The sequence below is a fragment of the Peromyscus maniculatus genome, chromosome 15, assembly GCF_049852395.1.
Source record: "Peromyscus maniculatus bairdii isolate BWxNUB_F1_BW_parent chromosome 15, HU_Pman_BW_mat_3.1, whole genome shotgun sequence".
In the NCBI taxonomy this organism is placed as follows: domain Eukaryota; kingdom Metazoa; phylum Chordata; class Mammalia; order Rodentia; family Cricetidae; genus Peromyscus; species Peromyscus maniculatus.
In genome coordinates this window covers 72272399-72295210 of record NC_134866.1, presented here as the reverse complement: position 1 = coordinate 72295210, position 22812 = coordinate 72272399, and the positions used below count along the sequence as shown (strand labels likewise).

The window sequence follows — 22812 nt, the reverse complement described above, 5'->3', positions numbered from 1 at the left end:
TTAGGGTGAATTAAACATCTTAACATACATGTAAAGTGTGTGGACCATGAAAAACCCTCACCTCTTACCATTTATATCACGTATATAAACCAAACCAGAGATTAATTTAAATTTTCCATTTAAACAATCATACAAAATTATTTGTCCTAAAAAGAATTGTACTTCAGGGCTGGGAAGATGGAACCGGAGTAAGGGCAGTTTTGGCCAAAGCTGACACCCTAAATTCAACCCCTGGAACCCACAGGGTGAAAAGACACTTGCAAGTTGCCCTCTGACCTCTACACGCATGACACACATAGATAAATTAATGTAATAATTAAAAAACACCACATCCAGCCTAGGCTACCAAGTGAGTTCCAGGAAAGGCGCAAAGCTACACAGAGAAACCCTGTCTCGAAAAACCAAAAAAAAAAAGAAAAAAGCCGGGCGTTGGTGGCGCACGCCTTTAATCCCAGCACTCGGGAGGCAGAGCCAGGCGGATCTCTGTGAGTTCGAGGCCAGCCTGGGCTACCAAGTGAGCTCCAGGAAAGGCGCAAAGCTACACAGAGAAACCCTGTCTCGAAAAACCAAAAAAAAAAAAAAAAAAACACCACATCCATTTAACTGCAGTCAACTTTTAGGATCTCATTGGTGCATTAAATAAAGTCATTAGTTCCTAGGCGACAGAAATTGCAGTTGAGAATTAGCTTGCACACTCTCGGTCAGTTGAAATGTTCTAGCATCCAACTCAGAGTACGTGGAATCAAAGGAGGATGGGTTTGAGGTGTTCTTTTTGAAAGGACCAGGTCAGAATCCTGGACCTTGTCTATTTACCTTCGGAATGACATTTGCAAAGAGATGGTCCAGAAGTCGGATGGAATCTTGGCCTTTGATGTTGAACTTGCCAAATGGAGACAGGTCAATTACACCAACTCTTTGCATAACCTGTTTGTACTCAGAACCCACTGGCTCAAACCAGTTTGTGCGGCAGAAACTTGGCCTGAAACATGATATTTACTATTCAAGACAATTGTCATCCAAAGAATATTTCAATCACTCCCCCTCCATCTAGAAAAGCCTGCTGGGCTGGAAGAGGGGCACCCTCAATCTGTTCTGTAAATCGTATACATGTGTTGGAATCTGACCTTTCGTAGTTTACTTATCTATCCATTTCACCCATTTTATAGTGAATGAGTGTTAATTAGCGAGGAAAAATAGGACAGAACTCTTGGGTACGCTGGTCAGAAGGGCAGGGTATAAGGCAACAAAGAGTCCAGGGGTTTTGAACACTGGTTGCATATTAGAGTCATCTAGGGAGCATTTCTATTTCTCTCTCTTTTTCTCTTTCTTTCTTTCTTTCTTTCTTTCTTTCTTTCTTTCTTTCTTTCTTTCTTTCTTTCTCTCTTTCTTTCTGTGCTCTTTTTTATTTTTTATTTATTTATTTTATTAAGAGATTTTCTATTTGTTTTACATATCAACAGCATTTTTCAAATACCAGTGGTTAAACCTCATTAAATCTGAATGGAGTGTGTGTGTATACACACATGTGTGTATGGATGTTCTGCATGTGTCTGTGCACATGTGCACATGTGTATATATATACATATATATCACATATATATGTCTCCATGTGTGCATGTGTATGTATATGCCATGTGTGTATGTGTGTGTACACTCACACATGACTATATAGCCAGCCCTTCTCCAGAACTGTGAATACAAGTCACTTTCACTTGTTAAAAAGGGGTTGGGCGCCATGGTGGGCTGCAGGGGGTGCCTACATCTGAAACAAGCAAGGGTCTAGCCTCGCACCTTCACTTTTCAGAGAAAAGGCACAGAGTGGCTTCTGGGTCTTTTGAAGCAGCTAATGACAGAGTTGGGTCTAGAACAAAGGTCTCCTGACTCATTTCAAAAGGCCCTTTCCACTTAAGCAAATGGCTTCTAAAGTGCTGTTTTTAGCTTCAAAGCAGGGAGCTAAGTCTGCAGGATTTTCCAGTAGCTTAACTATTAAAATCTAAAAAAAAAAAATTAAGCCAGATCTAAACCTCACAAAATGAAAAACAAAGCTAGTATTTCTCTGAGTCATTCCTGGAAAACCAAGCCAAGTATTGGAGCCCTGAACATGCTGAGTCAGCTGCTTCTAGAGTGACATCCTCGTTCATTCACAGCTGCCCCACTTCTATAGTTTACAATACTGATCTGAATTTAAAGTAGACGTCAAACCTGTGTTTCCTGTGCATGCATGCCCATGTGTGGTTGCATGTGCACATATGTGCATGCTGAGGCCATAGGGCAATCTCAGGTGCCATACCCCAAGAGCCATCTACCTTGTTTTATTACCAAGACAGGATCTCTCACTGGCCTGGAGTTTGCCAATAGGCTGGGCTGGCTGGCCAGCAAGATTCAGGGATCCACCCATCTCCACCTCCTCAGCACTGGAATTACAAGCATGCACCCCTACACCCGACTTTTATTCATTCGAGCCCTCATATTCTGTACAGCAAGTGTTTTATCATCTGGACTATCGTTCTAGCCCCAAAGCCTGTTTAAAACAGCAAAATGTGCACTTGACAGTAACTGTAAATCATCTTCTAGACTTGCTATTCACTTTTCCTTAGTTCATAGGTTCTCATGAGAAAATAATCACCATCAACCCCAGGTCCAGCAATGACACACAGTGCTTCCCAGGAACTCAGAGCCCATTTAGGTGGAATGCCTGATGTTTTAGTTCAACCCAAAATGCAGGCTGTTTCGTGACCCAGAGCTGTGGCTCCTTTCCATGTGTACTTGAACCTAAGGCACGACACACCTTCTGTAGTCAATCAAAGCCATGTCAGGACTTGGATGGGGACAAGGAAAGGTCCTCTGAGGTTCTGGTAACTGCCAGTAGAAAAGGCTTTACAGAGACTGGCCTGTGTCCCCTGGGCTGGCCTAGTGAACGCCTCCACCACAAGCAGATACCTGATACCCGAGTAGACTCACTGCTTCTCTGAAAGTGATGCACAGTTATGATGGGAGAAGAATCCGTGCCCTGCTCTTTCTCTGCCCTTGCGGTGGAAGCCCTTGATCAGAACCACAGGCAGGCGAAGACACTCACTTACCTGTACTGAGTGTCCTGGCCGGGTTTGTAGAACCAGTGTGGCTGTTCCCAGCCTGCATGGAAGCCCATGGAACACTTGGACGCCAGGGTCTTGTAGAGCCCACTGACCCTCTGGGTTGGCCTCCCGGCAAAGCGCTCTTCTTTAGGATAACCGACTGAGGAGGGAACATCAGTGTTCTAGTAGCTTATCACTGAAATGACACAATTTACTGAGAGGATTTTAAAATGGAAACAATAGAACTTACAATCTAAGAGCATATATACATATACATACACACATACATACACACACACATACACACATACACACACACACACACACACACACACACACATATATATATATGTATGTATGTATCAGCGATGTACCCAATACAATAACTCTATACAGCCACATACATCCCTTGCTATGGCTTAAGTGCTGTTTACAGTTCCTCACCACCCCCGGGGGACAGAGCAGAGCGTCTAAACAGAGGTCTTTCGAGATGTCAGCAAGTTAGTACTTCACCAATGTTGTTGAAGCCGTACGATTCTCTGGCTTTGGCCTCCGTGTACTGCGCCGTGGTCCACTTGCCATAGCGGTTGGGGTCCAGTTCTATCAGGTCGAAAGGAGGCTCTCCATGCAGGATCCAGTCACTGAGGTACTTCCCTACCCCGCCAGCATGGATTATGCCGTAGCTTTTGGATACAGAGATGGGTGCCATGTTACAAATGTGGTGTATTCGAATGGTAAGACGTGTTCAAATATCTTACAGAGCATCCAAGTTGGAGTCACCCGTGCCCGTTAAAACACACAAGGAGTATAATCTTCATGCTGTACATTTTTTTTTTCATCAAAACCAGGTCACTGCACGTTCTGGCATGCAAATGAAAGGTGCCTAACTGACTGCTGGCTTGTTTTCACCAGGCGGGATACCAGACCCACAGATAGCCTGTGGCCACTGCCTAGTAAAGACGCTGGCTTTAGGGAGGATGTATGTGGTGGGCACTCACCTGCCTTCTTGAGCTGGGATTTCCCTGACTGATAAGAAACTGGGAGGTGCCCCTCCATCTTTTCCAGACTCAGGGTAGTGATGATTCTCTTGGGTGATGGTGGCCTCTGTGCAAGGAACCTTTAGCTTAGAAGCACTCAGACAGAGGCAGGCGCTCAGTAGGGACTTGTGGGTGAGGGCAGAAAGGAATATGACCTCTGTAATGTGCAACTAATAGGTCCCTTGGAGGGGAAGGTCTGCTTGTCCCCTCTTTCCACAAGAAGATGCATTGGGGTCTCATGTAAACCAGGCTGGCCTCAGACTGACTTCCTAGGTAAGGGTGGCCTTGAACTTCTGATCTTCCTGTGCCTCCTCCTCCCTAGCTCTGGTATCACGGGAATATAGCACTATGCCTCGCTTATAGGGCACTGGGGATCAAACCTGGGGCTTTTTGCATGTCAAGTTGGCATTCTAGCAACTGTGTACATTCCCCAGCCCCCAAGGATGCTTGAAACCACACATATGATGGCATGTGATGTCAGAATCACAGTTTCTGGTAGGCTTTATTCGGGTCTACCTGCCCATTCTTATCCATCAAAGCCTTTCAACATAGATCTATCTGTGGTGCCATGAAAAGGAGTCTTTGAGGAACTGAATGGGGTGAGATTCATGGAGAAAGAATCGAGGGAAATTAGTATGAAGTTGTGAGAACCCCATTCGATCCCTGGGTTTGATCCCCATTACCACATATTTTAAAAATCCTAGCTAAAGAACTCCAGCATCACCCAAGCTATAGTGACTTAACAGCCAGCACTTTACTTCTAAGAAGCGTGAGAGGAATTTGACAGAAGGCAAAATGCTTTCTCCACCACTGCACTCCTTTAGAAAATGGATGCCCCTTGCCTGTTACCAAGTTAGTGCCCAAGGAGAACGCAAAGGCATCGCCTGGTGCTTGCATCACGAGACCTGGCGCAGAGCTGCGGTCATGAAAGATTATTTGAACAAACAGCCAATAGAATAAAGAAGAAAACTAGAGTATTAGAAACTGTGATATGGCAGCAAAGTGAGTTTGACATCAATAGTCAGCATATTAATGGGACAAATATTAGAAATGAAACATGGGCAAGGAGTGGAATCTTAAATAGGAAGTAGTCCAGGGTACAGAGGGAAATCACGTTAGACAAACAGGAATTATGGTGAAAATACATAAGACATGTCATCCATTTGATAGTTTGAATATGTCACCTTCTGTTATGAAAACATTCTTGTCCAATTGGGACAAATTGACCCATTGGAAGGCAATGGCATAAAAAGAGACATAAAGATTGGAGGTGATAGGAAATACGTGAAGACAGTTTCAGAAGATGATTGTCCTCTGTGTGCTAACCTTTATCATCTAAGTGCTTATCCCATTATATGTCTAGTTCCTGCCATCATTCCTTGGTCATCAAAAGGAGACAGCCCCACCCTCATCTTACCCACCCCCACCCCACTGCATCCCCATGCTCCATCACCTCTTCATTTTCCATCCTGGGGCCTGATATTTTGAGCCTGGATTTAACTAAAGTAAGTGATTCTATGAGAGACGTCAGACCTCGGGGTGCTACTCACCCGAAGCCTACGGCCACCCAGTAGTTTCTGACCCCCTGATGGGGCCCCACCATAGGCAGGATGTCGGGAGAGTAGGTGATAGGGCCATTGACGATGTTGATGATGTCCGCCTTTTTCAAAACAGGAACCATTTCCATGGCAGCTTCCAGGTGGTCCGTGATCCGGTCCAGATCAGACTCAAAAAGCTCCTTCCCAAAGCCTAGAGAGACAGACCTCTGTGGTCAGAATGTCCCCGGGTGCAAGCAAGTCTCAACGCAATGCACTCTCTGAAATGGGTGCCTATAAGGAAGACATTCCTTTGTCTCTATAAAGACACTAAACTTGGGGCCAGTGACATGGTTCAGGGTAAAGGCACCTGTCACCAAGCCTGACAACCTGAGTTCACTCCCTAGGCAAGAACTGAGCCCTGGAGTCATCCTTTGACACCCCCCCCCCCCCCCGGCACATACGCCATGGCATTTAAATGTCCACATACACATATCAATCAACTAATGTAAAAGATATTAATCCTCACCCTGACATTCACTATCCCCACACCAGTACCCATAACATTCCTGGGAACAATAATGCTATTTCTTTCTAAAACAAAACCTTTTTAGTAAATAGAAATGGAAATTTATGCTTGGGGTTTTTTTCTCCAATCAATTTAACCCAATCATTATTTTTAAAAGAACAATAATTTCTTTTGTCAGGAGTTTTTTGTTTGTTTGTTTTGTTTTTTTAAATCTTTCAATTAATGTAAAAGGGAGAGCAAATGGAGTGTGTATAGCTATTCCAGGACCCTGGAAATGAGGACCACCGCTCCAGGATCCAGGATGGCGGACTTCCCTTTGAGCTCCCCCTTCCCCAGGCAGCCTCCTTCCTGAAGCTTGCTCGCATGTGCATCCACAGGCCAGTGTTCTGTGCACAGAGCAGTCTTGGGCAACAACCATCTTCCTCTTGTCCTAGAAGTCACTGTGACTCAAGGCAGGGCCACAGATAAACTTCATGACGTTCCTCCACATAGCTTCCACCCCACCCGGGTTCTCTTATCCCTTCTTGAGGACTGAAGGACAGGGCAGTGTCATGGAGCCTCCAAGCTGGCTCTGTTACACTAGAACACATGGACACCCACGCCAGGAGCAAAGCACAGTCCGAATCTCCTTCCAGCTAGGATGAATTAAATATTTGTTCTGCATTTATTGGGAAGAAAAGCTACAGCCTGGGCAGGGTGGAGACAGAGCTCCTCTTCACATCAGCCTCCCCTAGCAGCTCAGCCCTCGTTCTGAAGTCAGGAGCGATTCTGCTCAGACCCAGATGTGCAGGGCCCACTCAGCAAAACCGAAGTCCTCCGGCTGCAGGACCAGCCTCTGCAGGAGGTGAGGTGGGTCAGACATCCTTTCCCGTTACATGGGATGGAGAGATATGTTCTCTGCCCCAAACGATGTATCAACACACAACTCCAGAAAAATACACTTTTATGTTTCTTCACATTCCCTGAAATATTTCAGTGCCCAAACCGTATGTTAGCTCCTTTTACAGACTAGAAGGTTTGGGAGACGGCTCTGTCTTGAAAAGAACTGGCCTTGCAAGCAGAAGGATCTAAGTTCAACCCCAGAGCCCATGTTTTAAACAAACAAACAAACAAACAAACAAATGAAAGCTGGGTGTGCCTGCATGCACTTTTAATCCCAACACTAGGGAGGTGGAGGTAAAATGGATTCTGGGGCTCACTGGCCATCCATCCTAGCTTATGATGGGTTCCTGGCCAGTGAGCATCTCATCCCCAAAAGTAAAATAAAATGTAGACACTGTCTGGTAGGATAATGTTCCCCAGGAGGTTCTCAGGGCTTCACATGTATTGCCCTTGTAGACACATCTGTGCATACGTGTACTCGCATACATGGACACATACATACACACAAGATTCAAACTAGGGCCGTCTGCCTAGATAACCCAGTTCTTGATTTGGCTCCGTGGAAATGTTTCATGGGGGAAAAAAATGAAAAACAAAACAAAACAAAACCTTGGCCCTTCTCCGCTATGGCACCAGAGCAGACGGCGCCCCCTGTTGCCGCCTAGAGCTCCGAGCCTTCCCTGCTTGGGAGGTGCAGGAGGGCTCCGCCCATAGTTCCAGCTCTGCTGAGGACTCTAGCCTGCATTCTTGGTAGGCTGGATGTCCGGTCTTGGGTACTTGCTGTGTGGACAACTGTCAGAGCACGTGCATCTGTATTCAGATCTTGAAACTAGACCAAGCAAGCGGATCGAGGGGAAGGGGCCGGCAGAAGGTTGGCATGAGCAGAAGAAAATGTACCTGGAGCCTTTCCCAGCGGCCCCGGCACAGGCGTCAGCGTCTCTCCTCACCCAGCTGCACCTCTCTCTCCCCTTTCCTCGGCTCTGCTTACCCTCCACAGGGGTATGAAGACAGAGTCACCTCCAGCCCCTCGCTCCCGCCACCCCAGACACCTGAAGGCCAGCACTGGGGTTCTGTCTTGCTCTCTACCTGGCTCCCAGCCGTGGGGAGTTGACCCATCTTTGGCCCTTTCAATCGCCGAACCCACCTGGAGGGACTCCGTGAGTGACCCAGGAGGCCTGGAGTTTCATCTTCTCCTGACTTTCGTACGGGCCAAACAAAAGGCCGTCCCTTTCCTGTCGGAGGTAGTAGGACCCTTCCAGGTCACGGAGCACCGGGAGCTCTCGTTTCAAAGCTTTCACTTCCGGTATTGTTGACGTGACCACGTATTGATGTTGTACAGGGATGAGAGGATGCTCTAGTCCAATCATTTTGCCTACTTCACGAGCCCAAAATCCTTAAGTGAGAAAATCGTTTATAAATGCATCACCACGTGTATACATATACCTATGGCATCGATATAGCAATTAGTATTTAGAAACATCTTCATTGTTTATGCGGTTCCAGTGCTGGAGACCAAACCAAAGGCCTGGTACATGCTTGCCAGGTGGAGCTCTACCACTGAGCCATATCCCCAACCTCCTAAGTATCTTCGAGCATTGAGAAATTGAACGGAGGGAAGTCGAGACAATAGTCGGCATTGTCCAGAGTTCTGATGATGATCTGCCAATCAAAGGTGCTCCTTCCTGGAAAAACTTATTATTCACAAGCTAAGGTGATCAGAAAAAAAATGAAAGGGAAAAAAAGTAACCCAAATATATATAATACAAGAAAGGTGGTTCAAGCCCTGCCTGTAGACAGAAACAGTTAGGCAAAGGGCGAGTCCTTGTGTGGATGTGATCAGCACAGTTCAGAACATCACCACCTGAGGCAGCTCTCCAAGTCAGCTCCTACACCCTCCAAACCTGCTCACCTCAAATTGTTGAGTCAAGAATCTTCTGTTGACTTAAAATTTAGAGTCTATGTACTTTGGGAGTGAGAACAAACACATTACGTGCTGCTACTTCAAGAGTAACAGTGAGCTCGTGAAGTTCCTTCTTGGAAAGTACTGTAGTCAAAAAGCAAGAGAAACTGGTAGGGAAGCTCAGTGGTGAGACTTTCAGGTATGTATGAGGCTCTGGGTTCATCCCTAGCATAGCAGGTAGGGAAACAGCAGGATGGAGAGTGGGCACATCAGTTCCTAAAGAAGATGTTTTCCCCTGCACATCATTTCCCAAGGCTAGACCTGGATGTGTATGTCTGAAAGACCCTAGAGACTATGACCATCAAATCTAAATGCTTTTGCTGCTGCAAGACTTTAATGTCTGTCTGTCTGTCTGTCTGTCTGTCTGTCTGTGTCTCTCTCTCTGTGAGTGTGTGTGTGTGTCTTTTTTAAAACATGGGGTGACATGTAGCCAGAGCTGGCCTCAAACACTTAATGTAGTCCAGGCTGGTACTGAACTTCTGAATTTCTGGCCTCCATCTCCCTAGTCCAGGACTCCAGACTTGAGGCACAGCACCCAGTTAGCAAGACATTATTTTAAATAAACACCACACCTTTACCAATAAAAAGAGATTTCAGCATCTAAAATGATCAATGTGATTTTTTTTTTTTTTTGGACAAAGGAGTGGTGTTGCTTCACCCATCAATTAATTATTTGTAGGGAGGGACTTCTGTTGACCGGCTTGTTTCATAGTAGTTTTGAGTAATTATCAAAGGACTGGCAAACCCTCTCAAAAACTGCTGCTTTTTAAGTTGTAGTCTAAAATTCCAACAGTTTCTGTTTCCGCTTTTTAAAAGAATCTGGCAAAGGGTTCTGAGGTCTTCATCATTCATAGCTCAAGGCTAGGGATGGAAGTAGCCATGAGTCAGCCCGGGAACCCAGAGCAGGTCCCCAGAGCATCCAGCCTTTGTCTCCATTTGAGCAAATGCCATCTATACGCTCTGTTGCTCGGTTTTGGCCTGTCAGGTTGTTCACGCTTGAGTAATCACCCACCACAGGCTGCCCTTTGTAAACTTGGAATCCAACTTGTGGGCATCAGAGGCATGTGCTGGTCTTCAATAATTTACAGACTTAATTTACTGTTTCCTGTAGAAAGGTATGAATTACCAATGTCGGGGCTTTGTAGGAAAATATGGTAAAGCTATATATTGTCGTTATATACACTAGGATAGTTTTTAAATCTAAAGTCAAACATTTAGCCAAGTAATTCAAAGTAATGCATGTCCCCAATCTAGTTGTTCCCATTAAAAACATAAATTGAAGAAAATAAATTCTGTCCTATTCAAACATAATTACAAATTTCTGAGTTCGATGCCTTGCTTATTAATGCATTTTATCATTAAAATAAACTACCCATCTTTGCCCACAGCTCATCTTACTGTATTGCTTTAAATCCCACAAGCTCCTCACCATTTACCCTTTGGTGTTGGTGTATGAGACACCTCCTTTTCTGTATTGAATTAATCTGAGTCCAACCAGGATTATACTTCAACTCCTGCCAGAGTGCCTGGCAACCAAGGTCATAGCAGAGAGTCAAGCATCGAAAAAAATCATGCTAAAAGGAAGTCACTGAAGGGCCCATAAAGGGGAGCACAGAAAACGGCCTCTGTTTAAAGGGTGCAGAGCTGGTCATGTACCTGGGTGGTAGAGCCTTTACCCAGCATGTATGAGGCCCTATGTGTGATGCCCAGACACACACACATACACACACACACACACACACACACACACACACACACACACACACACACACACACACACATGCACACACACAGCCACACGCATGCACACACGCACATGTGTGTGCATGAATGCACATGCATGCATACTAATTTAGCAAAGGTACAGTGATGGAAATAAACGAGATTAGAATGGAGGGAGGCTGATTTGGGACCGAATTTACTTCTTCAAGGTGCCCCGTGCACGGTGACAAAGGTCTCGTCTGATACGGTGACAGGCAGAACGCAGCAACTCCTTTTGGATAAACACAAGGCTCCATGTGAGGGTCATTCCTGATTTGTCATTCTAGGGAAATTCTTAATAAAACTTACAAAGTTTTCTCAGGTTTAATGAGTCAGCCAGACACAAGGTCAAGAGGCACTTTCCTTACTGTGGACAAGAAAGCTTCACGTCACAGTGAGTGGCCTCTGCGTGTGCTAGGCCATGTCTCCATGCCGTGTCCCTGTGTCCTGTGTCCTGTGTCCTGTGTCCTGTGTCCCTGTGTTCATGTGTCCTGTGTCCCTGTGTCCTGTATCCCTGTATCCTGTGTCCTGTATCCCTGTGTCCTGTGTCCCTGTGTCCTGTATCCCTGTATCCTGTGTCCTGTATCCCTGTGTCCTGTGTCCTGTGTCCCTGTGTCCTGTGTCCCTGTGTCCTGTATCCCTGTGTCCTGTGTCCTGTGTCCCTGTGTCCTGTGTCCCTGTGTCCTGTATCCCTGTGTCCTGTGTCCTGTGTCCTGTGTCCCTGTGTCCTGTGTCCCTGTGTCCTGTATCCCTGTGTCCTGTGTCCTGTGTCCCTGTGTTCATGTGTCCTGTATCCCTGTGTCCTGTGTCCCTGTGTCCCTGTGTCCTGTATCCCTGTGTCCCTGTGTCCTGTGTCCCTGTGTTCATGTGTCCTGTGTCCCTGTGTCCTGTGTCATGTATCCCTGTGTCCTGTATCCCTGTGTCCCTGTGTCCTGTGTCCCTGTGTCCTGTGTCCTGTGTCCCTGTGTCCTGTGTCCCTGTGTCCTGTATCCCTGTGTCCCTGTGTCCTGTGTCCCTGTGTTCATGTGTCCTGTGTCCCTGTGTCCTGTGTCCTGTGTCCCTGTGTCCTGTGTCCCTGTGTCCTGTGTCCCTGTGTCCTGTGTCCCTGTGTCCTGTGTCCCTGTGTCCTGTGTCCTGTGTCCTGTGTCCCTGTGTCCCGTGTCCCTGTGTCCCTGTGTCCTGTGTCCCTGTGTCCTGTGTCCTGTGTCCTGTGTCCCTATGTCCCTGTGTCTCTGTGTCCCTGTCCTGTGTCCCTGTGTCCTGTGTCCCTGTGTCCCTGTGTTCATGTGTCCTGTGTCCTGTGTCCTGTGTCCTGTGTCCCTGTGTCCTGTATCCCTGTGTCCTGTGTCCTGTGTCTCTGTGTCCTGTGTCCCTGTGTCCCTGTGTCCCTGTGTCCTGTGTCCCTGTGTCCCTGTGTCCTGTGTCCCTGTGTCCTGTGTCCTGTGTCCTGTGTCCTGTGTCCCTGTGTCCCTGTGTCCTGTGTCCCTGTGTCCCTGTGTCCTGTGTCCTGTGTCCTGTGTCCTGTGTCCTGTGTCCCTGTGTCCCTGTGTCCTGTGTCCCTGTGTCCCTGTGTCCTGTGTCCTGTGTCCTGTGTCTCTGTGTCCTGTGTCCCTGTGTCCCTGTGTCCTGTGTCCTGTGTCCTGTGTCCCTGTGTCCCTGTGTCCTGTGTCCCTGTGTCCTGTGTCCCTGTGTCCTGTGTCCTGTGTCCTGTGTCCTGTGTCCCTGTGTCCTGTGTCCCTGTGTCCTGTGTCCCTGTCCTGTGTCCTGTGTCCCTGTGTCCTGTATCCCTGTATCCTGTGTCCTGTATCCCTGTGTCCTGTGTCCCTGTGTCCTGTGTCCCTGTGTCCTGTATCCCTGTATCCTGTGTCCTGTGTCCCTGTGTCCTGTGTCCCTGTGTCCTGTATCCCTGTGTCCCTGTGTCCTGTGTCCCTGTGTTCATGTGTCCTGTGTCCCTGTGTCCTGTGTCCTGTGTCCCTGTGTCCTGTGTCCCTGTGTCCTGTGTCCCTGTGTCCTGTGTCCCTGTGTCCTGTGTCCCTGTGTCCTGTGTCCTGTGTCCTGTGTCCCTGTGTCCCGTGTCCCTGTGTCCCTGTGTCCTGTGTCCCTGTGTCCTGTGTCCTGTGTCCTGTGTCCCTGTGTCCCTGTGTCTCTGTGTCCCTGTGTCCTGTGTCCCTGTGTCCTGTGTCCCTGTGTCCTGTGTCCTGTGTCTCTGTGTCCTGTGTCCCTGTGTCCCTGTGTCCCTGTGTCCTGTGTCCCTGTGTCCTGTGTCCCTGTGTCCTGTGTCCTGTGTCCTGTGTCCTGTGTCCCTGTGTCCCTGTGTCCTGTGTCCCTGTGTCCTGTGTCCTGTGTCCTGTGTCCTGTGTCCCTGTGTCCTGTGTCCCTGTGTCCTGTGTCCCTGTGTCCTGTGTCCTGTGTCATGTGTCCTGTGTCCCTGTGTCCTGTGTCCCTGTGTCCTGTGTCCCTGTGTCCTGTGTCCTGTGTCCTGTGTCCCTGTGTCCTGTGTCCCTGTGTCCTGTGTCCCTGTGTCCTGTGTCCCTGTGTCCTGTGTCCTGTGTCCTGTGTCCCTGTGTCCTGTGTCCCTGTGTCCTGTGTCCCTGTGTCCTGTGTCCTGTGTCCTGTGTCCTGTGTCCCTGTGTCCTGTGTCCTGTGTCCTGTGTCCTGTGTCCTGTGTCCCTGTGTCCTGTGTCCCTGTGTCCTGTGTCCCTGTGTCCTGTGTCCTGTGTCATGTGTCCTGTGTCCCTGTGTCCCTGTGTCCCTGTGTCCTGTGTCCTGTGTCCTGTGTCCCTGTGTCCTGTGTCCTGTGTCTCTGTATCCTGTGTCCTGTGTCCCTGTGTCCTGTGTCCTGTGTCCCTGTGTCCTGTGTCCTGTGTCCCTGTGTCCTGTGTCCTGTGTCCCTGTGTCCCTGTGTCTCTGTGTCCTGTGTCCCTGTGTCCTGTGTCCTGTGTCCTGTGTCCCTGTGTCCTGTGTCCCTGTGTCCTGTGTCCCTGTGTCCTGTGTCCCTGTGTCCTGTGTCCTGTGTCCCTGTGTCCTGTGTCCCTGTGTCCTGTGTCCCTGTCCTGTGTCCTGTGTCCCTGTGTCCTGTGTCCCTGTGTCCTGTATCCCTGTGTCCTGTGTCCCTGTGTCCCTGTGTCCTGTGTCCTGTGTCCCTATGTCCCTGTGTCTCTGTGTCCCTGTGTCCTGTGTCCCTGTGTCCTGTGTCCTGTGTCCTGTATCCCTGTGTCCCTGTGTCCCTGTGTCCCTGTGTCCTGTGTCCCTGTGTCCTGTGTCCCTGTCCTGTGTCCCTGTGTCCCTGTCCTGTGTCCTGTGTCCTGTGTCCTGTGTCCTGTGTCCCTGTGTCCTGTGTCCCTGTGTCATGTGTCCCTGTGTCTCTGTGTCCCTGTCCTGTGTCCTGTGTCCTGTGTCCTGTGTCCCTATGTCCTGTGTCCTGTGTCCCTGTCCTGTGTCCTGTGTCCCTGTGTCCTGTGTCTCTGTGTCCCTGTGTTCATGTGTCCTGTGTCATGTGTCCCTGTGTCCCTGTGTTCATGTGTCCTGTGTCCCTGTGTCCTGTGTCCCTGTGTCTTGTGTCCTGTGTCCTGTGTCCCTGTGCCCAAACACGGTGTGGAATAAAGTAGAATCCAGCTCATCTATCAAGCTGTGGGTACGAAAAACAAAAACAAACAAACAAACAAACAAACAAAAAGCCGGGCGTAGTGGCACACGCCTTTAATCCCAGCACTCGGGAGGCAGAGGCAGGCAGATCTCTGTGAGTTCGAGGCCAGCCTGGGCTATCAAGTGAGTTCCAGGAAAGGCGCAAAGCTACACAAGAGAAACCCTGTCTCGAAAAACAAAAACAAAAAACAAACAAATAAAGCTGTGGGTAGAAAAGGGCAGTTATTCTGCTGCCCGCTCAGATGTAGAACACTGAGAGTCCCTCCTCAGGCCTGCGTGCTCACAACTAGGGTCACACGAAAAAGACAACAAGAAAAGAGGCGAAGGGAGTGGGAGGAAAGGAAGAGAAGGGAAGAGCAGAGGAGGGATTAAAAATGGACGAATGAATGTGCAGCTGTAGCTCAGTGGCGCGACACTTAGCGTGAATGAGGCCCTGGGTTCAGTCCTCAGCAACAGCCCCCAACCCCACCCCTACCACAGCCAAAGAAAAGGTCTTGAAAGAATCATCTGGTACAGACAGTACAGTTTAAAACGCAGCGTCTAGACCAGGGATGTAGCTCAGAGCTGGGACACCAGCATCCTGGCTAGTTTTATGTCAACTTGACCCAAGCCAGAGTCCTGTGGAAAAGGGAACCACAACTGGGAAGACGTCTCCTTAAGATTGGCTGGAAACAGGCCTGTGAAGCATTTTAAATTAGTGGCCGATGTGGGAGGGCCCATCCATGTGGGTGGCGCTGTCCCTGGGCTAGCGGTCCTGCCTGGGGTGTATAAGAAAACAAACTGAGCAAGCCTTGTAAGTAAGCTATGCTCTTCGGTGGCTTCTGCTTCAGTTCCTGCCTCTGGGTTCCCGCCCCAACTTCCCGTGGTGATGGGCTATGAGGGGGAGTAAAAATGAAATAAACCCTTTGCTCCCCAATTTGCTTTTGGTCATGGTGTTTTTTCACAGCAAGAGAGACTCTCACTAAGATAACCGGCCCAGCTTGTGCAAGGCCCTGGGCCCAATCCCCAGCATTTCACAACAAAACACATACAATAAATACACCTTGCAAGCCCCCAGCTAGACTGCCTAAATTAAAATCTTGCTGAAGCCTGGGAAACATTCCAAGGTGATTCCCAGATAACCTACTTACTTGACAAGCACGTTCCTTGGGAAGTCATTTCCTAGTGAATGTTTGCTAGATGATTTTGGGCAAAAGAAAGGAATAATCTAATGATTAGCACCAAGAAGCCATGATAACATGATGCTAAAGTTCCCCAGACAAAGACAAAAACTCTCAAGGACATAGGCATTACAGTCTTAATTATTATCGTTATAACTAATGTTTTTACTGTTTTCCACATATACCCTGCCCTGGGTATTTTACATTTTACTGTTCACAATAACTTTTTGAGAAGATATTATTATTTTTTATAAATTGCTAACTTGCCTCAAGCCCAGGCTTGGCAAAGCTTGTGTCTCTGGACCAGAGTGCCTCAGTGCTGTGGACAAAACTGGAAACACATCAGCAAACTCCCGAATCTTTGTTCTCACTCACTCCTTATGGGCATTCAAAGACTCAGCAGCCTTCACGTTTCTCACAGTGTGACTGTGCATCCTGGTTCCTTTAATTGGATTCCAGAGCTACCCTCGGGACTTTGCCCCGAAGGTGTGTGGCATCTTAGTCTCACTGAGTAACTCTGGGAAATGTTCCAGCTGCCACACTCCAAAACCATTAACACGATGCTTGCTTTTATTCAGGAAAATTGATCTTATTAAAACAGCATCCGTGCTACAAGAGGGGCATATCTGGATCTCTGCCAATTACCAAGGCCAAAGCTTACCTTATAGAATGCCTCCAGCCTTCAGAAAAAGCTTCTTGAAAACACAGATAGAAATACACACACACACACACACACACACACACACACACACACACACACACACACACACCTTACTTCCCAGGGCCTACTAATATGTAATCAATGACTTCTGCCCAGTGTAAGAAAAGGAAGAGAAAATGGGAAGGATAGATTATAGATAGTTGAAGATTTGGTGTGAATGGGATGGAGTTGAGAACTGAGACAGGACAGCTCACACGGCTTTCAGCAAGGAGCTTCCTAGAGTACCACAGAGAAAGAGTAAAGGTAGGTGGGCAGCTGTGAGGAGCCAAGCATGAAGGGAAGGACAGCCACCCATGCAGGACCATCATTAGAATCAGAACCCTAGAACATGTCTTAGCATGCAGCGCAAACAGCTGTTTTCCCAGAGCTATCTGCACTGCTTTCCCAAGCCCTTAGAATTTCACTGCTGCATAGAAAATGCCACCTGATGACCAGTTCCTGGGCTGAGGTCAGATCTCTTTGGAGCAATTCTCACTTAGCTCTTCAGAAATGCCTTAGATGTCATATTATGCAGTTAAAAAGAAATGTTGCCGTGGTACCCTTATTACATAAGTAATTTTATCCATTTTAGAAAAGCAATGGGTAAAGGTGTTAAACTGAGAGCTATTTCTCAAAATATACATTATGGCTTCATGAGTTCCTGAGGCATTGTGTTGAAGCAAAACACAGTGGGACTCTGTGTAAGCTTGCCTAAAATAAGTGCAGGTGTTGATTAGTAATGTCTGCCACAGGAACTAGATATGGAGGTCTCAGTACTTGTCATCACTATGAAAGTAGCCAGTGTTTTAGGAGTAAATTCAAGAGACCATAAAATGTTACAAACTTACAAAGAACCTTTGTTATTTGGTGGTGTTGGTAGGATGAAAGCTTTTGAAGTCTAGTCTTTTTTGGTTGTTGTTGTTTTTGGTTTTTTGGGGTTTTCTTTCTTTCTTTCTTTCTTTCTTTCTTTCTTTCTTTCTTTCTTTCTTTCTCTCTCTCTCTCTCTCTCTCTCTCTCTCTCTCTCTCTCTTTCTTTCTTTCTTTTTGGTTTTTTCGAGACAGGGTTTCTCTGTGTAGTTTTGGTAACTGTCCTGGAACTTGCTTTGTCGACCAGGCTGGCTCTGCCTCCCAAGTGCTGGGATTAAAGGTGCACTCCACCACCTTCTAAACTAACTTGGACTAGAGGTTCCCAAGGACCATGGGACAGAGGAGTAACAGAGAATCAAGGGAAGTTTAAGGCCGGACTCAATTGCTTCTACTTTTTAGACAAGTTTTATAATGTTTTGAAAGGTAAGGGATTAAAAGTTTTTGACTAGTCAAAGTAATCTTTGGATAAGGGAGAGAATGAGAGAGTAGAAATGATCAAATCTGCCTCAAAAGGTAAACTAAGAACAAGTTACTTGGTAAGAAACTGGAACAGTGGAATTTAGGTTTGCTTGCTTGCTTGGTTATTTGTTTTGAGGCAGGGTCTCAAGTATCCCAGGCTAGACTCAAACTCCCTATGTAGTCAAGAAAGACCTTGAACTTCTGATCCAATGGCTTCATGCATGCTAGGCAGCACTCTACAGATTGAGCTCCATCCTTAGTCCCTGGAATTCGATCGTGAGCATAACCAGTAAAGGATAAAGGTAAAATCTGAAAGGAGAAGAAGCCTAAGTTGGTGAAACACAATCTAGACTAGAAGGGACTACATCAGTGAGGATGGAGGGTAAACTGAGGCAGAGTGGCAGAGAGAGGGCTGGTGGCTTACCGGCAGCATTCACAATTCTATTTGCTCTCACAGACCCTTGTGGAGTTTCCACATCCCATGTCCCATCTGGCCTGGGCTTCAGAGATGTCACTGGTGCGGGATACTTTAGAAGGGCCCCGTATTTCCTAGCCCCAGCAGCCAGGGCCATTGTCATTGAATAAGGATCAATGTGACCATCTCCTGGATTATACAGTCCAGCTAAAATCTAAACCAAGCATAAGAAAGTCAGTATTCAAAGAAGTGTATATTTATTCCTCAATGCAAATATACCCTGCTAAACAGATATTTAGTAAGACTAGACTTTAAAAGTGCATCAGTGGCTAGAGGTGTGCGTAGTTGTAGGGTAGAGGGCTGGCCTGACATGCACAGGCCCCTGGGTTTTGATTCCAGCATGGAGGGAAAACATCTTGAAAGCAGTTGGCACGCCTGTTTTCTAAGTCCTACTTAGACTTGAGCAAGATTCACAATGAGAGTTGAGTGACTGGTCACAATGACAAGCCACTTGATAACGCCTTGCCTGGTCTCCAATAGTGGGGCACATGCCACTAAGAACAAAGAGTATAGTTTCTGATCTCCCGGCAGCTATTCGCTCCAGCAGTGGCTGAAGCTAACATGAAGTTCTAGTCAATGGAAATGCAAAGGGAAGAGTTACATGGCAGCTTCCGTGAGCCACTCCAGAAAGATAACTAGTGTATGTCCGTCTTTGTTCCTTTCTCTGCCCTGGGATCTGGAATTCAGATGTGATGGCTGGGCTCTAACTGCCATTGTGGAATAATAACACAAGACTCACGCCCCAGGAATGACAAGGCAGTGATCCAGAAGGTGACTTGATCCTTGAGATCTTGATAACTTTGTAACTACTCAATACATTCTTAGTTAGGGTTCCTATTGCTGTGATGAAACACCACGACCAAAATCAACTTGAGGAGGAATGGGTTTATTCAGCTTAGGCTTCTAAATAACAGATCACCATCAAAAAAAGTCAGGACAGGAACTCAAGCAAAGCAGGAGCTGATGCAGAGGCCATGGAGGGGGTGGGTGCTGCTTACTGGCTTGATCCTCATGGTTGCTCAACCTGCTTTCTGATAGAATCCAGGACCACCAGCCCAGGGATGGCACCACTCACCATGGGCTGGGCACCTCCCCATCAATCACTAATTAAGAAAATGTCTTACAAGCTTGCCTACAGCCTCCTCTTATGGAGTCATTTTCCTCATTGAGGGTCCCTCCTCTCAGATAACTTTAGTTTGCGTCAGGTTGACATAAAAGTGGCCAGGACAAATGCTTAAATGAAAGGGAAATAGACTTGCTTAAGCATCATTTTTTTCAGTTTCTCATGTTTAAAGCCTCATCTAATTCTAGCTGACATACCAGTTATAACATATTTAATTATTCAATACTGTAAATAAATTTGCGGGTTAATGCATATCTGATATCAACTGGGTCTGGTGGTGCTGGTCTGTAATCCTAGCTAGTAGGAAGGCTAAGGCAAGAATTCCAAGTTCAATACTCGCCTGGCATAGAGTGAGTTGAATGCCAGCTGGGGCAGTTTGGGGAGACCTTGTCTCAAAATAAAAAGCAAACAATGGTCTGGGAGGGTAGTTCAGCACTGGAGCGGGAGCCTAGCAAATGAAAGCACTAGATTTCCATCTCCCCCGTATCCATGTGCACACATATATGCTTGACGAAAACGCAAATTAGTTCAAAAATCAACAATGACTTCTTGCACATCTGCTCTGTGTTAAGGCTTCAGCTTAGGTCTTGTGAGAGAACTAATGAAGGATGGGCAAGGGGCAATGAATTGGCAGAGACATGTTATAATGAGATCTCATCTACAGGACAAGAATTTGCCAACAGCTATGAAAACGGAGTCTTGACAAATATTTTTTTCCTGCATCTGTTTAAACTATATTGTGCTCATTGCCCTTTGTTAATGTGATGTTACTACATCACACTGACTGACATTTAGTTTTTAAACCAGTCTTGCATTCCTGGGACACACTCCATTTGACCATATTATAGCATCCTTGGTACAATTTACTGTGTTGTTGTTAAAGACTTTCACATCTATATTCATAAAGGACTATAGTCTGTCTTTTCTTCTGATTTTTTTGTCTTGTTTTTATGTCAGAGACATACTAGCTTTATAGGTACTCAATTCTAATTTTAGAAGACTTTGTGAAGGATTGGTATTAATAACACCTGGCCAAGGCTCATCTTTGTCTGAGTTTTTTTTTTTTTTTTACTATAATTTAGTCTTTGTACTTATGGGTCCAGTGTAAAAGACTTGGGGTTTTAATGGAATTCACACTCCTGACGACTTGCAAATGTCACACTGGTGTTTCGTAACGACCATGTCCTTGTAGTGATCACATGTCTGTTTGGTTTGGCACTCTGTCCCTGGTCCATGTGTTTCCATTGCCTAATATCTTTGAGAAAAACTTGTAATGATGAGACCTTCTAGGGAAGTGTTGCAGGGTTGACATATAAAGAGACATAAATGGATTCTTAGTAATGTAGTGGAGGTGGATTTCAATGAAGACCCTGCTCTCACATAACCCCATTGACAAGGAGTTCCCATGGCCTGTAAAGACTCACAAGAGCACAGCACCCTGGCACCCACAGCAGTTACACAAACACTCAGAGACAGGAACTACGACACAGTCACTATCAGGATAACAGACAGCTGTCTGCTTCCCTAAACAACCCGCTGGCTACCCATACCCAGGACGTCTGCACAGCACAAGTCAGAGGGCCCGGGTTCAAATCTTTCCTCCAGCAATTCTGAACTGAACAAACTCATCCCACTGTGTGAACTATTTAAGACTCTGCTTTCTGGGCCATAATAGCCAGATTTTTCATGGGAGGGGCTTACCATGGTCTCTGTTGCGTAAATACTACTCTAGTAGATGCGAATGCTGCTATCATTATGCTAAAAGGATGGTCACCCAGGAGGGAAACGCATTACATTTCTTGTCAAGTGGATTCTCTTAAGGAAATTCAGAGTTGATCATTGTGCCTGGCGCAGTCTGAAGGGGAAGAGTAGCCAGGAGCCGGGAAGTGTATGGGGAGGGTACAGGCTTCCTGGGTTTTAAAAATTCAGTAACCCCTTTCTAGACTCCTCATAGCAGGATGTCATTCTCTTTGAAGTCCCCCCACAGACAGCTGGTATGTGGAAGGACTTCAGTCTGAGGGATCCGGTCCTAGGAAGGCTTTGAAATGTTTCTTTAGTCATCACAGGCAGGAACTAAAAGGGTTTTCATCACCCCTGCATATATTTCTTAGTAACAGCTCACCTTGTGATTTGCCCGCATTCCAGGATCAATCACCTCCTGTTGCCTTTCTAAATGTATGCATGGATTATTTTTACTTTTAACTTATTAAACTCATAAATTCACTGAACTCATTAAAATACATTTCAAAAATAATTTTAGTTTATTTTAAATAACTAAATAAAATAAAATAATATAGAAATTGCCCTTCAAATAAACATCTTGTTCAAGCAGGGCAGTGGTGGCGCACACCTTTAATCCCAGTACTTAGGAGGCAGAGGCAGGGAGATCTCTATGAGTTCGAGGCCAGCCTGATCCACAAAGAGAGTCCCAGAACAACCAGAGTTGTTACATAGAGAAAACCTGTCTCAAAAAAGCCAAAACCAACCAAACAAACAAATAAAATACCTTGTTCATGTTGAGCAAAGGGAACAGCTCTTGGATTTTTTCAGGCTCAATAATATACTGTTCTGTGGCATGCCAGTTGGTCCGCGTCATTTGATATTTAAATTCATCTACCCTTACAGGCGTCGTAGCAAGTCTGATACTACCTGGCTGATGGAATCCCACCACCTGTGACAATAATTCCAACAAAAGCATGTCAATAAACTATCCTCTGGCACTCCAACACAGTTTTTTAACACAACGAATACTCAAGTGAGTAAAAGAGAAATTCACTATGCAGCAAACGTATTAATAACATAGGATATTTGTAGCTTATGAAAAGATATTAATTCAGCAGTGATTTACACCAGGCAGTACTGTAAGCCTGAGGTGCTGGGTGAACAAGAGAGGCAGAGCCCCTGATCGATGGAACTCTCCATCCACAGGTGAAGGCAGGGCAGCTACGAGCGTCCAGATGCATGGACGGAGGGTTCAAATGCAGAGTGAAGGAGCAGTCCACGAGCAGGGGAAAGCCAGAGGGTGTAAGGAGGGACTTGAGAGAACCGACGTGCTGCTACAGTGAGAGCGATTGTAAGTTCATGCTCCTTTGGCATTTCTTAGTCTTTCCCTTTGAAAAGTCTCCGTGAAGCCCTGGGTCACGGAACAAGAGGGCAGTCCTGGTCTTCAAGTTGCTCACACTCTGCAGGGAAGATCAGCAATAAAGTAACAATGGCAGTGGGACCGTGTGTTAGAAGAGCGTGCACACACGCTGTGTGTAAGAAGAGTATGCACACATGCTGTGTGTAAGAAGTGTGCACACAAGCTGTGTGTTAGAACAGTGTGCACACATGCTGTGTTAGAACAGTGTACACACACTGTGTGTTAGAACAGTGTGCACACACACTGTGTGTAAAAAGAGTGTGCACTCACACTGTGTGTGAGAAGAGTGTGCAGACACTCCATGGGTTAGAACAATGAGCACACATGCTGTGTCTTAGAAGCATTTGGGGTTGGTTGTCCATGTAGGGTGAGGGGAAGGTGGTTCTAGTCAGAACAGGAAAAAAGAAAGCAACACAAATTTAGAAAACAGAGGTGTGAGAGCACCTAGAACATTCCAGAAGTT

General features: G+C 46.5%; 1 protein-coding gene across 1 annotated transcript in view; it reads right to left on the bottom strand.

Annotated features, from left to right (window-relative positions):
• The window catches only part of Dmgdh (dimethylglycine dehydrogenase), a 76835-nt gene that overhangs the window by 39748 nt on the left and 14275 nt on the right, over positions 1 to 22812 (bottom strand). The window contains exons 4-10 of the mRNA XM_042261632.2: positions 21714 to 21878; positions 18034 to 18238; positions 8202 to 8450; positions 5662 to 5860; positions 3588 to 3757; positions 3081 to 3234; positions 814 to 979 (exon numbers count right to left, since the gene is read on the bottom strand). Of these exons, the coding sequence (XP_042117566.2) occupies positions 814 to 979; positions 3081 to 3234; positions 3588 to 3757; positions 5662 to 5860; positions 8202 to 8450; positions 18034 to 18238; positions 21714 to 21878 (1308 nt within the window). The remainder of the gene's footprint in view (positions 1 to 813; positions 980 to 3080; positions 3235 to 3587; positions 3758 to 5661; positions 5861 to 8201; positions 8451 to 18033; positions 18239 to 21713; positions 21879 to 22812) is intronic.